General features: G+C 38.4%; 1 protein-coding gene across 1 annotated transcript in view; it reads left to right on the top strand.

Moving 5' to 3' along the window:
* The window catches only part of CFDP1 (craniofacial development protein 1), a 127,071-nt gene that overhangs the window by 5,937 nt on the left and 106,744 nt on the right, over positions 1-14,390 (top strand). The window contains exons 2-4 of the mRNA XM_032323232.1: positions 4,986-5,103; positions 6,828-7,047; positions 7,353-7,480. Coding sequence (XP_032179123.1) covers positions 4,986-5,103; positions 6,828-7,047; positions 7,353-7,480 — 466 coding nt within the window. The remainder of the gene's footprint in view (positions 1-4,985; positions 5,104-6,827; positions 7,048-7,352; positions 7,481-14,390) is intronic.

The raw sequence follows: 14,390 nt of genomic DNA, 5'->3' as shown, positions 1-14,390 counted from the left end.
TTGTATTTTAACCCCAATTTGAAATCATACTTTTTCATATTACTTTATAACCTGCTCTTTTCAGTGAGCAGTCTCTCCCTGTTCATTTCAGTAAACTTTGGACTCATCCTGTATTCAGACTTTATTCAGATTTTCCCACTTGACCCAAAATAAACTGTAGCTTGTTTATCCAAATTACAGTGAGATTCAGGGCTACCATATCATCTAGTTGTCCCATCTTTTAAATGTGTTTTAATCTAGCATGCTCTGTGATGACACTGATTTGCTTAAGAGATCAGGCAGTATGTCCTGCAGAATGTCTCACCTTCCGGTGCAGAATGTCTCACCTTCCGGTGCAGAATGTCTCACCTTCCGGATTTGCCTTACCGCTCCCTCCTGGGTATTTTAGGTTATTCCTTTGTTCTTTGAATTTTCTGCAATTCTGAAGCTCTGAAAATTTTGGAAGTTAGATCTAGATGCTTCGTAGATTCAGATGAAATATTTTTGGCTAGAATAACTTATAGATGACTGTGTGTTTCATAATGTCTAACATTGAAAGATATACAATCCCAGTTTGGTTCCCATGGTTACGACCACTGGATTCAGGGGATGAGAGCCTGACCCCTCTATTGTGTAATTGTTTCTTCCCTTGGAACTGAAGTATTTTGTGTTGTAATATACTTAATGGTTAAAACTTCATTTTTTGAGGCCATTTCAATAATTCTTGCCTAAATTACTATCATTACAAGTATGAAAAGTGATATTTTTCTAATTCTTTGGTTTTTCTACATTTATTAGTTGATATTCTTCTGTAAAGTATTGCTTTCTCTCTTCAGTTGGGACAGGATAAATGTTTGATTCATCTTCTTTAATTATTAACTTTCAAACGAGGGAATAATTTTAATAGTAGCTTTAAGTAGTATAAACTAGTTTTTAAAATTTTTTAAAAAAGATTTTACTTATTTATTGGACAGATCACAAGTAGCAGAGAGGCAGGCAGAGACAGAAAGGGGGAAGCAGGCTCCCTGCTGATGCAGGGCTCCATCCCAGGACTCTGGGATCATGACCTGAGCCGAAGGCAGAGGCTTTAACCCACTGAGCCACCCAGGCGCCCCAGTATAAACTTATTTTTTAAAGATTTTTAAATTGGGCCGCCTGGGTGGCTTAGCGGGTTAAAGCCTCTGCCCTCGCTCAAGTCATGATCCCAGGGTCCTGGGATTGGGCTCTCTGCTCAGCAGGGAGCCTGCTTCCTCCTCTCTCTCTCTGCCTGCCTCTCTGCCTACTTGTGATCTCCCTCTGTCAGATAAGTAAAAAACCTTATAAAAAATGTTTTTTTTAATTACTTATTTATTTGAGAGAGAGAGAGTGCGCGCACATGTACAAGCTGTGGGATGGGCAGAGAGAAAGGGAGAAGTAGACTCTGCCGAGCAGGGAGCCAGACACGGGGCTCAATCCCAGAACCCCTGGGATCATGACCCAAGAAAAAGGTAGATGCTTAACAAACTGAGCCATCCAGGCACCCCTGTACAATGTATTTTTTGTCTTTTTTAAAGAACAACATAAAGGATTTACAGATTTTATTGATTCAGTGTGTTTTAGTCTACTAACAGTTACTCCTTTTAATGCCCAAGTCATCACTTTTGGCCACTAGGAGTTCTTTCGGGCTGGATCTATATCCTTTTAATGTGACCCTTTATTCTTAAATAGCTTCCTTGCTTTCTGACAGAGCAAGATGTCCCAGTTTCACCTTGTGCTTTCCTTCCCTCAGACCTGAAATTAGCTGGGAGCCCTTTTCATCATGAATCATATCAAGGTATATAATCTGGACTCTGAACAGATGCCCATTGCTACCAAAGTGACATTGTTTCTATGCCATTTCAGTGAACAGAACTAGAAAATATTTATCTTAAAAAGAGAGTTCATATTGATACTTTTTTTTTCTTAAAGATTTGAATTTTAAGTAATCTTTACATGCAGCATGTTGCTTGAATTTACAACCCTGAGGTCAGCAGTTGCCTGCTCCACCTACTGAGCCAGCCAGGCGCCTCTCACATTGATATTTTAGTTCAGTTTTAACATTTGAATATTCATCAGATTTCTTTGATTTTTATAATCGTGGGTTATTTCTCTTGCTTTGAAGATCTGGATCCCTGACATAAACATAATACTTACTTGCTTTAGCCTATTATATAAAGGAAATAGTTTCAAAATACCAACATTCGGTGCCTGGGTGGCTCAGCCGGTTAAGCATCTGCCTTCCCCTCAAGTCATGATCTCAGGGTCCTGGGATGGAGCCCTAATCATTGGGCTTCCTGTTCAGTGGGGAGTAGTCTGCTTCTCTTTCCCTCTGCCCCCCACCATGCTCTTTCTCTCTTTCAAATGAGTAAATAAAATTAAAAAGAAAAAACAAAATCAATATTACTACACAGAATAGGATTTTTTATTTGTTTGTTTGTTTTGTCATTACAGTGCGTCTTGCTAAGGGTGATAGTCAAAATACTGTTTCTGAAGTCTTTGGAATAAAACCTTCCCTTGTCAGTTTTGTTATTGCTTCAAACATTTATTCAAACAAGTATTTGTTTATTTAAACTGTTCTTAATTTAAGGGCTTTTCAAAATTCTTCGGAAAGATAAACACAGGGAATTCTTGCTTCTACCCCTGACTATCCCACTTTGTTTGACCCTGACCCTTATAAAGTATCTATTTTCATTAGTATTTTGTTTATCCTTCCTATGTTGCTTTTTGCAAATATAAACTAGTACAATGCAGCTACGTATCTACTTAGCTTGTAGGTTTGTGCTTTTTAAGCCTTTTTGCTGTAATGATTTTACTGGGGTTTCAGGGGAAGTGGAATGACATTTATGTCTTCAGACTGCCATCTTAGCCTGGAACTCAGTCCTTTGTTCAGGAAACACTTTCACTTACCACTTGGTGTGTGGTATTCAGCCTTGAATGTGTATTCTGAGTATTTTCACATGACTGGCTCCTTCTTATCAGCTTTGTTCTTTTTAAAAATCTCTGCCATCATATTTGTACTTTTCAAGAAATTTTTTTTTAATTTAAGGTTTTTCTTTAAAAATTTAATTTATTTATTCATTTGACAGGAAGATCACAAGTAGGCAGAGAGGCAGGCAGAGAGAGAGGAGGAAGCAGCCTCCCCGCTGTGCAGAGAGCCCGATGCGGGGCTGGATCCCAGGACCATGGGATCATGACTGAGCCGAAGGCAGAGGCTTTAACCCACTGAGCCACCCAGGCGCCCCCAAATTTAAAGTTTTTTGAAAAATGTTTAAGTCACTATTTCAGGAATACCATATTTTTTCTTATCTCTTTGAGGATATTATTTTTCTTTAAAGATTTAATTTATTTATTTGACAGAGAGAGAGAGTGCACAAGCAGGCAGAGCGGCAGGCAGAGGGAGAGGGAGAAGCAGGCTCCCCGCTGAGCAGGTTGCTCAATGCTGTACTTGATCCCAGGATGCTGGGATCTTGACCTGAGCTGAAGGCAGACCCTTAACCAACTGTACCACCCAGGGACCCGCTTTGAGGATATTAATTATAAAGGTTTTTTGTTTTTTGGGTTTTTTTTTAGAAGATATTTATTTATTTATTTATTTGACAGGGAGAGAGAGATCACAAGTAGGCAGAGAGGCAGACAGAGGGGTTGGGGGAAGCAGGGTCCCTGCTCGAGCGGAGAGCCTGACTCTGGGCTCAATCCTAGGACCCCGAGATCATAACCCGAGCTGAAGGCAGAAGCTTAGCCCACTGAGCCACATAGGTATCAGAATTATAAAGGGTTTTGTTGGGTTTTTTAAAATTCTGTTTCTCCTGAATTCCTTTTTTGTTTTCAGTCTTGCCTTTCATTTTGGAGGCTTTCCTCAAGTGTTTGGTGGCCCTTGATTGATTGTGAGTGAAATATTTAGAAGCTGATTGGATGTACAGGAATATTCAAAACAGTACTATTTGTAATAGCCCCACACTGGAAACAGCCTTATTGTTCATCAGCAGAAGAATGGATAAACACACAGTGTCACGCAATGACACACTGTTTCGGAATGGGAGTGAATAAACTAGAGCTACAACAAACAGTATAGGTGACCAACAGAGATTGTTGAGTGAAAAAATCCGGACACTTGAGTGTGCATTTTGTAGACTTCTGTTTGTTTAAGGGTCAAAGAGAGGCAGAGCTGATCTCTGGTATTTGGAGTCAGGATGGCTCTTGGATGGGTGAGTGGCTGATGCCTGGAACGGGGCATTCCAGGGATGCTGAGGGGCCTTCTGGGATGCTGGTTCATGTTCTGGTTCTTGAGCTGGGCCTGGTTATACAAGTGTGTTCACTTTGTGTAATTTCATTGAGCAGTACAGTAGACTTGTGTGTTCTTCAGTGTGGATGTTATACTTCAAATAAAAGGCTACATGAAGTAAAATAGAAAAAATCCAGTTGAATCTTAATGTGGACGGGATTTATTGACTGGTGTCCGCAGGGTGTGCTTTTCCTGGTCGTCCAGGTGACCCCCTCTTGTTGGGGACCCCTGACTGTTAGTGTTTAAAGATGGGAACTAGACATGTTTGTTCTTTCTGCTGTGTCTAACTGGAAGTCTTTAGGCCTCTTTTTTGTCAGGTCTCTTTTGATTACTTTTGAAAGATATCCAAGATACAGTGGGAACGTTAATTTCTTTGAACAGTTTAGTTGTACAGTTGCAGTTTCTATTCATTCATTCAGCACATACTTAAACAAGATCCATGTCCTCGTGGTATGTAGAGCATAGCAGAAATTGCAAACATTAAATATAAGTGGGTACATTTATGGAGGATAATTTGGCCTGTCACGGAAGCCTAGAATAGGGGAACTTAGCCTAGTCTTCAGGGATGGGAAGACTTCCTTAAGAAAATGATATTTTAGAGAATAGAGGAAAGTACTAGACTTGATTTTTAATGAAAGAAAATGTTTTGTCTTGATGTGAAAACCTTTATTCCCATATGTCTGACCACTCTATTATGTGATTGCAGGTGGAGAGTATAGTGAAGATGATGTAAATGAATTAGTGAAGGAAGATGAAGTGGATGGTGAAGAGCAGACACAGAAAACCAAAGGGAAAAAAAGAAAGGCCCAGAACATTCCGGCCAGGTGATTCTGCCCTCAAGGCCCTTAGAAGTCAGGGGCTACTGTCACAGGATCCAGATGGCTGGGATTGGTCTCATGAGTTCTTCCCACAGGGGCTTCTTACCTTTGTCTATTCAAGGGAAACGTTTGGTGACATCTTAGGATTAAATTCCTTTTTTTTTTTTTTTTTTTTTTTTTTTTTTAAATATTTTATTTATTTATTTGACAGAGAGAAATTACAAGTACACTGAGAGGCAGGCAGAGAGAGAGAGAGAGGAGGAAGCAGGCTCCCTGCTGAGCAGAGAGCCCGATGTGGGACTCGATCCCAGGACCCTGAGATCATGACCTGAGCCGAAGGCAGCGGCTTAACCCACTGAGCCACCCAGGCGCCCTTAGGATTAAATTCTTAGTCTCGGGGAAGCTTTAAAAGTTTTTGAGTTTTAATTAAAAAAAAATTAGTAGGTATCACGTATACTTGGTAAAAATTAAAAACTCAATTACTGCAAAAATGGGTACCCTCGGTGTATCCTTGTTGCTTTCTTTGCCTCAGAAGAACTATGTTGTCAGAGACAGCTTGTGTGTGTGGGTAGGCATGTATTTCCTACTCCTTAAAAAAACAAACAAAAAACCCCTCCAGAACAAAGAGTGGCATCCTCTATTTACAGTTTCTCATTTTCTCATTTTCATTGTTTCGTATCTTGGAGATGTGTACTGTGCCAGTACATTTAGCTGTACCTTACTCTTTCCAGTGACTGCATAATGTTACATTATATGGGTCCACCTTGCATTTTGTAAGTATTCCCTTACTGAGGACCATTGAGATTATACCTGTCTTTACTACCACAAACAAGACTGCAGTGAATATTCTTTGTTACGGCTTTGTATACAGGTACAAGTACATCTGTAAATCAGATTTGTAGAAGTAGAATTATTTGATCCGGAGTTAATCTGTAGTAAAAAAATTTTTCATAAAGATTAGCAAATTACCTTCCACAGGCCTGGTACTGAATTACAGGACCCCCCCCCCCCCCGCAATTATGAAAATTCTGACAGGTTATTTTGCTCAGATATAAAAAGCTTCCGTAGAAATCTGTTACCTCTCCTTGATTAGTGTTTCTTTCTGGGCATTGAAGCCAAAAAACAGGTTATAGTTTATAAAAAAGGAAAAAAAAGAATTTTAGGTATTAGATGATTCACTTGAAATCAAAATAGACTAAGAAACAATTTACTCTTTTAGGTCTTGGGCCCAGTTCTTTTGTCCTTGAGTTTTTCTGTTGTCCAGCTGTCAAATTTTCAGGAAGTGGGAGAAAAAGATGGGTTTCCCACCCCTCTTCCCTGAGAACTCTAGGAAGAAACTGCAAATAAATTTAAGGCTTGCGTTATTAGAAGTCTTCTCCAATTGGGGTATATATTCTTGGAACACACTTTCTGGACAGATTCAGCGAGGTGATTTTTGGGTGTTTTCTTGGTGAAAATAGCTGATCCTAACTTGGAAATAGAACACTGCATTTTGATTCTAAGTGTTTGGGGGAAATTGCTAACTGTGAGAGCTCAGTTCTTGTTTTCTTCCACAGAATCTCAGCTTACCCGCCTTGCTTCCCCCTAGGGTGGGTGTTAATCAGTAGTCCCCGGATTTTAAAGTTTTCTCAGGTTTGCAGTGTTATGTTTGGAATTGAGGAAGGGATAACTGAAATCACTTTGCTTGATCTGTCTTGTCTCTCCTTTTTCTTGTGACCACTGGTGATTAGGAAGAGAAAACAAGGTGGCCTCTCATTAGAAGACGAAGAAGAGGAGGATGCCCACGAGGAGTCGGAGGGAAGTAGCAGTGAGGAGGGAGACGCAGCTGCAGAGCAGGAAGAAGGCCTGGGCTCGGAGGCTGCAAGGAGGAAGAAGGAAGACGAGCTGTGGGCCAGCTTCCTCAATGATGTGCGACCCAAACCTAAAGGGCCCACAAGTACACAAGTTAAGGTAAGTTGATAACTGAATGAGATGTAAGCTTCCCCAGAAGTACCCTACGTTCCCCAGATAGACGTTTTTATTTCCAAAATGAGATTCAGTGCTTACAGCAGAAATCAAACCGGATCCGTTTTGATAATCACTCTTGCATGTGAAAAGCAAAGCATTCCCTAGCCTTTTTAATCAAATAAATTTCTGATAGGTCTTAAACTATTTAGAGATGAAACATTTAAGAATAGCCGTAATAGAATGGTGGAAAGGTTCTCTTACGTTTCATCTTTATGTGAAACGGATTGCATTTCTTACCTATTTTGTAGAGAGGAGAGAATACTGAAGAGACAAGTTCAAGTAAATCGTTGGTCAGAGCCGAGGAGCTTGAGAAACCGAAAGAAGCTGAAAAAGTTAAAATCACTAAGGTGTTTGATTTTGCTGGTGAAGAAGTCAGGTAAGGTTACCTTCACAAACTTCAGAACTAGTTCTTTTCAAAATTAAAAAAAATTTAAATTAAAAACAAAACCACATCGTATTAAATGGTGTTGGACATCTGTCCTCATTGCGCCGTATCCTCGTAATATTTGGGAAGCGCTCTCTTTTTCACTCCAGGAGAACGGTGGCTCCATGAGTTATCAGGGACCATGGGAGGAAAGGTCCTTTCACATATGGTGGTGTACTTGTGGGTATCATGAAGTATTTGGCCGAACAGAAACAAGAAAATGTAAGAGTTAAATGTTCGGTTCCTCTTGTTGTCATGATTTGTGACTTTGGCTGAGTCATTTTTCCCTTTATTACTTTTCTTACCTGTGAAGTCTGAGCCCCACTGAGGCACCTGAAATCAGGTAAAAATTGAAAATACTAGGAGAGAAATTCAGTTCCTGTATTATTTCCTGATCTTGATACTATTTTTTAAATTGATTTATAGGTTTGTTACCACTTTAAAAAAATGGTAGAAGCCTAATAACCTCCTGGCTTTTCTAGCTGAGAGCCACATGCCTAGAATTTCCTTTTCCCTGTTTATTTAACTTTTATTACTTGAAAACAGCAGATCTATAATTTAGAGCTAAATGAGAACAGATAAGGTACCAGTCAGTAATTTTATAGGTGGTCACATTTATTTTCCTTGGCAGTAATTAAGTAGACCTGTATGCTCTCTGAAAATAGAATTTGCGTCCAAAGTTATATTTTAAAAATAATATCTATTCAGTTATTTCATCTAATACAAATGTTGGTGTAAAGAATTTGACATTATTAGTTTTATAAAGGTTATGGAGCAAAACTTTATTTTTTAATTTTTTTCTCCCCAAGTTTTTCTTCTGAAATATACCCAGAAATGTTGCCAGAGTTAGTTTTACAGTGATCACCCATATACTTATTATACACATTACTGATTGCCTGTTTCTCCGTCTAGGTCTGTATTTCTCTTTTTTGTCTTGCCTGAACCATTTGAGAATTGCTTGTAGACATCATGACACTTCACTCTTAAATATGTTAGCAGTTCCCTAAGAACAAAGGGCATTCTCCTTTATGATACAATGCAGCTGTCACATCTAGTAAATTTCACATTAATGTAGATTATATGTATAAATTTCACATTAATGTAGATTATATGTGTAATCACCACAGATGTATAATGTACATCTGTGGTGAAGGAGGCTGATTTTAAAATTTCAACCTGTTGCAGACCAATACTTTTGTAAGACACAATAAAAAGGAATAGCTAGAAAACTAAATTGAAAAGTTGTAGAAAATACAAGCTCAGATTTTTAACAATGAGATTCAATAGACATTAACTGACATTTCAATAAAACAGTCAAAATGATCATCAAATAGGAATAGGAAAAGATTTGTATAGTTACACATGCTGTTTACCGAGAGCGTGAGTATAAATAATTAGTATGGGAAATCACTGTTATATTTATACCTTTACGTTCTATAATTGAAACAGACTAAGAGTAAAATATCAATTCTCCAGGCGCCTGGGTGGCTCAGTGGGTTAGGCCACTACCTTCAGCTCCAGTCATGATCTCAGGGTCCTGGGGTCGAGCCCCCCATCGGGCTCTCTGCTTGACAGGGAGCCTTCCTTCCCCTCTCTCTCTGCCTGCCTCTTTGCCTAGTTGTGATCTCTGTCTCTCTGTCAGATAAATAAATGAAATCTTTTTTTTTTTTTTTTTAAAGATTTTATTTATTTATTTATTTGACAGAGAGAGATCACAAGTAGGCATAGAGGCAGGCAGAGAGAGAGAGGAGGAAGCAGGCTCCCTGCTGAGCAGAGAGCCCGATGCGGGACTCGATCCCAGGACCCTGAGATCATGACCTGAGCCGAAGGCAGCGGCTCAACCCACTGAGCCACCCAGGCGCCCATAAATGAAATCTTTAAAAAAAAAAATCAATTCTCAATACTTAACATCTAGATGCACACTTTGAATAAATGCTGTGTATATTTAGTTTTTGTGTTTTTTTTTTAAAGATTTTATTCATTTGACAGAGAGAGAGAGAGAGAGAGAGATCACAAGTAGGCAGAGAGGCAGGCAGAGAGAGAGGGGAGGAAGCAGGCTCCCTGCAGAGCAGAGAGCCCCACTTGGGGCTCTATCCCAGGACCCTGGGACCATGACCTGAGCCGAAGGCAGAGGCTTTAACCCACTGAGCCACCCAGGTGCCCCTGTATTTGGTTTTTAATGTGACGGAATAACTCCTTTCTTTCTTATTAATTTACTGCTTCTAGTTGGGTACATGACAGTACTACTGGAGGGTACTGTACATGGAAATTATTTCTGTGTTGGTTTTCTTTTCTTTTCTTTTCTTTTTTTAAAATAACATTTGTCATAAACCCATCTCACAGAGATATTTTCATGAAGACGGAAATAAAGATTTTTAAGCTATTTCAGTAAGTTCAGGATTTTTATTTTTACTTTTATATAAAATGAAATCAGTGATACTGTATTTTCAAAGTTCATCTTCAATACTTCATCAGTAGCCAGTTTCATCAGTTTATTCTGTCAAGTTGTAATTAAGTTAGAGTTCAGTGGAAATAAGGAATTCTTTATGCAAGCATTCCCCTGTGTGTAGATAGTCTTGTGATAGGAAATGGAATTCAAAACATTCACTGAAACATTTTTTTTTTTTAAGATTTTATTTATTTATTTGACAGAGAGATAGAGAGATCACAAGTAGGCAGAGAGGCAGGCAGAGAGAGAGAGGGTGGAGCAGGCTCCCTGCTAAGCAGATAGCCGGATGCAGGGTTCCATCCCAGGACCCTGATCATGACCTGAGCCAAAGGCAGAGGCTTAACCCACTGAGCCACCTAGGTGCCTCTCAGTGAAACATGTTTATCTGTAGAAGCGCTGTTTCTCCAGCCTTCTAGCTTTCATTTTTACCCTGGTAATTTATTTACTACTGAAGAACATGTTGAAATATTTTATTGCATGAAAGTACTCTTAAGATTATTAAAAATACCAAGATCAGACAAATAAGCCAAGTTTTACTGTTTAATTAAGACCTTTAAAATTGGAAACCCAACTGGTTTTTTTTTTTTTTTTAAAGACACTAAGTTGGGGTGCCTGGATGGCTCAGTGGGTTAAGCCTCTGCCTTCGGCTCAGGTCGTGATCTCAGGGTCCTGGGTTGGAGCCCCGCATCGGGCTCTCTGCTCAGTGGGGAGTCTGCTCACCCGCCCCCCCCCCCCGCCCCGCCTGCTTGTGATTTCTCTCTCTGGCAAATAAATAAATAAAATCTTAAAAAAAAAAAAGTAAAAAAAAAAAGACACTAAGTTTATTTGAAAGCTCATCATTCTTAGCATTTTCCCCTTGCATAACCGTGGTACCTCAGCATGCAAAGTAACGTGTGTACGTTTATGATCAGCTTTCAGCTTGTCACACATAGAGACAGTCATTGAAAAATTTAATGCATTAGTCTTACATAATTTACAGTTTTTACTACTGTACTAGGGACAGTGGGGTTGTTTGTTTTGGCAGCAAGATTTTTCTCGGTAAGCAGTGTCTTAATTCTGTGTTCTAGTGCTGGCTCCTTAATCTAATCTGTTTTTCTGTCTTGCGCCTGTGCTGTTAGAACATACTCTTGCATACACTTAAACTTCAGATTACATTTGTTGACAATGTAATTCTAGTTTTGTTTTAGAGATCGGTGTCAATTATGTCTGTCAGCCAGAAATCAATAAAAGAATCCTTCATATCACTGTCATGTTTAAATCACACATATGTTAATTTTTATGTTAATGATAACCTGGCATTCTTTAATCACATTGAGAAAACATTCTGCTAATCTGATTATTGTTCTTACTGTCATAAGCCAGATTCTGAGGACTTCAAGCTGGGGCATCCCTGGAATACTGCACTTGAATCACCTTCTTTGTTACATATTCACCAAGCTTTCCAAGCAGACATCATTGATAGAGTCTTTTACTAATATCTTGGCAGTGGCTTATTCTTTTTAGTTAGCAACCAAAAATGCTTCTTTCTCAGAAGACTACAATACACTAATATTAATTTTTGGAATCTTACATCTCTTTCTGTTGGCTTTTTAGATCAGTACTCCTTCCTTCAAAGAAGTCTTTTGATTTAGAATTTCTTTGTGTTTTGTATGTAAATGCCACTGAAGTTTTGATGAATTCGTTGCTCCATTAGCCAAAACATTTGCAAAGAACTCACTGACTCACTATGGTTTTAGCACTGAATGGTCAACAAGCAAACTCTGTGAGGGCTCATGAAGTAAAAGCAGTTTGAGTTCAGTTGGCCTTTGTTTCTTTGGAATTACTTCTCAGTATCATCACATGGTTTGCCACTACTGTTGCATTCAGAAGATGTGTTTTCTTTATAGAAATATACAGTGAGGCTCTTTTTGCTATCAGTACATTAGGATTAAGAAAATAATACCAATTTTACTTTCTTTAACTTAGTTTAAACTGTAAAGTTAAAAAGTCATACTTGGTTAACGGTTAATATGAATTTAAAAAGTCACACTTGGTTAACAACTAAAATGATTGTAAAAATAATCTATAAAAATAATGGTTACATTTAAAAAAAATCATTGCATTTTATCACATTTTTGGGTTTTGATAAAATAACCCTAAACTATCATATGCATTATGTCTCACTGCACATGACTAATACGCTATGTCACATGTGACCAGCTGGCCAGTTTGACAGTACCCGAATTGGTCTATGTTCTGGTTAACACAGTGAGTCCACCTTCATGTCTTGACTGTCGTGACATTGTCAAATTGCTAAACAAATTTGCAAATACTAACCTAAATTTTCTGTACCCATCTTGTTTTGGACCAGTAACAACTAGTTTTGTAGCCCATATTTTAAGTAGTTCTAGTTGTGATTCTATTCAAAATTTTTAAGTTATTTCAGTACTATTCTTCATATAACTTGTTTTACTTGTTCAGTCCAACATCCAGTGTAAAATTACACTCTCGCATTTAGTCTTTTTAGTCTTTTCTTGTTAAGTTCCTTTCTAAAGCCTTTCATTTTAAGTATTTCATGACACTGACATACACAGTCAACCCTTGAACAACACGGGTTTGAACTGCACAAGTGCACTTAAATGTAGATATTTTTTCGATACAATGCAGTACCATAAATGTATTTTTCTTACAATATTCTTAATCACATTTTCTTTCATATAGCTTACTGTATTATAAGAATATAGCTTGTAGTACATAAACAAAATGTGTTATTTGACAGTTTATGTTATCGGTAACAGTAGGCTATTACTAGTTAAGTTTTGGGAGAGTTAAAGTTACACATAGATTTTCAACTGTGGGGTGGACAGATGGCAGTGCCCCTAACTGCTGCTTTTTCAGGGGTTAGCTGTATGTTTTTAGGAGCCCATTTGTTTTGTAGGATGGTCCTTAGTTCAGAATTTTGCGTAGTTTCCTCATGACTAACTTAAGATTAGTCACCTAGACAAATACATTGTTGATGTTTGGTCTTCCCCAGTACATGACATCAGTAACACTCAGTATTGGTGGTGATAAGTTAGACCACTTAGGCAATACCTTTCAGAATTCTCCATTGCAAAGACACCATTTCTCTGATAATCAGTCATTTTGGGGATCCATTAGGTAATTCCTGGTGATGTGAATTAGTAATGTTATTTTGCTGCCAGAAATCACACTGAAACTATTTAGTTGTCCAGTAGGGGGTAGCAGAACACTGACAGGAAGCCTTTAATAGTTTGGAAATCCTACAAAATAATGCAGGAAGTGTGTGATATGCCATTAGAAATACATATTTAAAGTTTTTAGAAATCTTTCTTGGCTTGTATTACTTCCCATATGTCATATAGGATACCCAAGAAAGATTTATTACAATTTTACCATCAGCCCAACAGAGAGAGTGAGAAAAGCTAGTGAATATCTGTTAGGAGAAATCATTAAATTTCCTGATAAATAAATTTTGTGGCTGTATTAATATTTCTATTAATGGCACAAATTTCATATTTCATTTTATAAAACAAGTGGATGGTAATTTTAAGTACTGGATGGGTATTTGGGAGCCTGCTATTTCTGTCGTTTGTCAGAAGTGGGCAGCACCATGTCTATAAAAAAAAAAGCAACCCAAAGAACTACGCTCAGGGAAGCACCTTTTTCCCCCCTACAAATATACACATTCTCACACATATATATTTTATATTCAAAAGGAATAAGAGCTTATTACTTTAGAAAACATACATTACTGAGATAAATAACACAATAAACAAATGTTCTCTATAAATTCTTCCTCCTAAAGAAAATAAAACCCTGTAGGGGCGCCTGGGTGGATCAGTGGGTTAAGTCTCTGCCTTCGGCTCAGGTCATGATCCTGGGGTCCTGGGATCGAGCCCCACATCAGGCTCTCTTGCTCAGCAGAGAGCCTTCTTCCCCCTCTCTCTCTGTCTGCCTCTCTGCCTACTTGTGATCTCTCTCTCTCTCTCTCAATTAAATAAATAAAAATCTTTAACAAAAAAGAAAGAAAGAAAGAAAGAAAATAAAACCCTGTTAATTGGCATGCTGGCAGGATTTTTCTTTTTTCTTTTTTTAAAAGATTTATTTATCTATTTGATAGAGAGAGATCACAAGTAGGCGGGGTGGGGGGGGGAAGCAGGCTCCCTGCTGAGCAGAGAGCCTGATGGAGGAGGGCTTGATCCCAGGACCCTGAGATCATGACCTGAGCCAAAGGCCGAGGCTTAACCCACTGAGCCACCCAGGCGCACCAACACATGTTTTCATAAGCCTACTCTTGTAATCCCCATCTGAATTTGTAAGTACAAGCATAAGGTAGTGTTGGCACAAAATTAGTCTTTTAGTTTTTTCTAATTATGTTTTAATTGTTAAGCTTTGAATTTTTATCTTTTTGGT

The sequence above is a fragment of the Mustela erminea genome, chromosome 19 (assembly GCF_009829155.1).
Source record: "Mustela erminea isolate mMusErm1 chromosome 19, mMusErm1.Pri, whole genome shotgun sequence".
Taxonomy (NCBI): Eukaryota; Metazoa; Chordata; class Mammalia; order Carnivora; family Mustelidae; genus Mustela; species Mustela erminea.
This window is presented reverse-complemented; position numbering and strand designations above follow the sequence as displayed.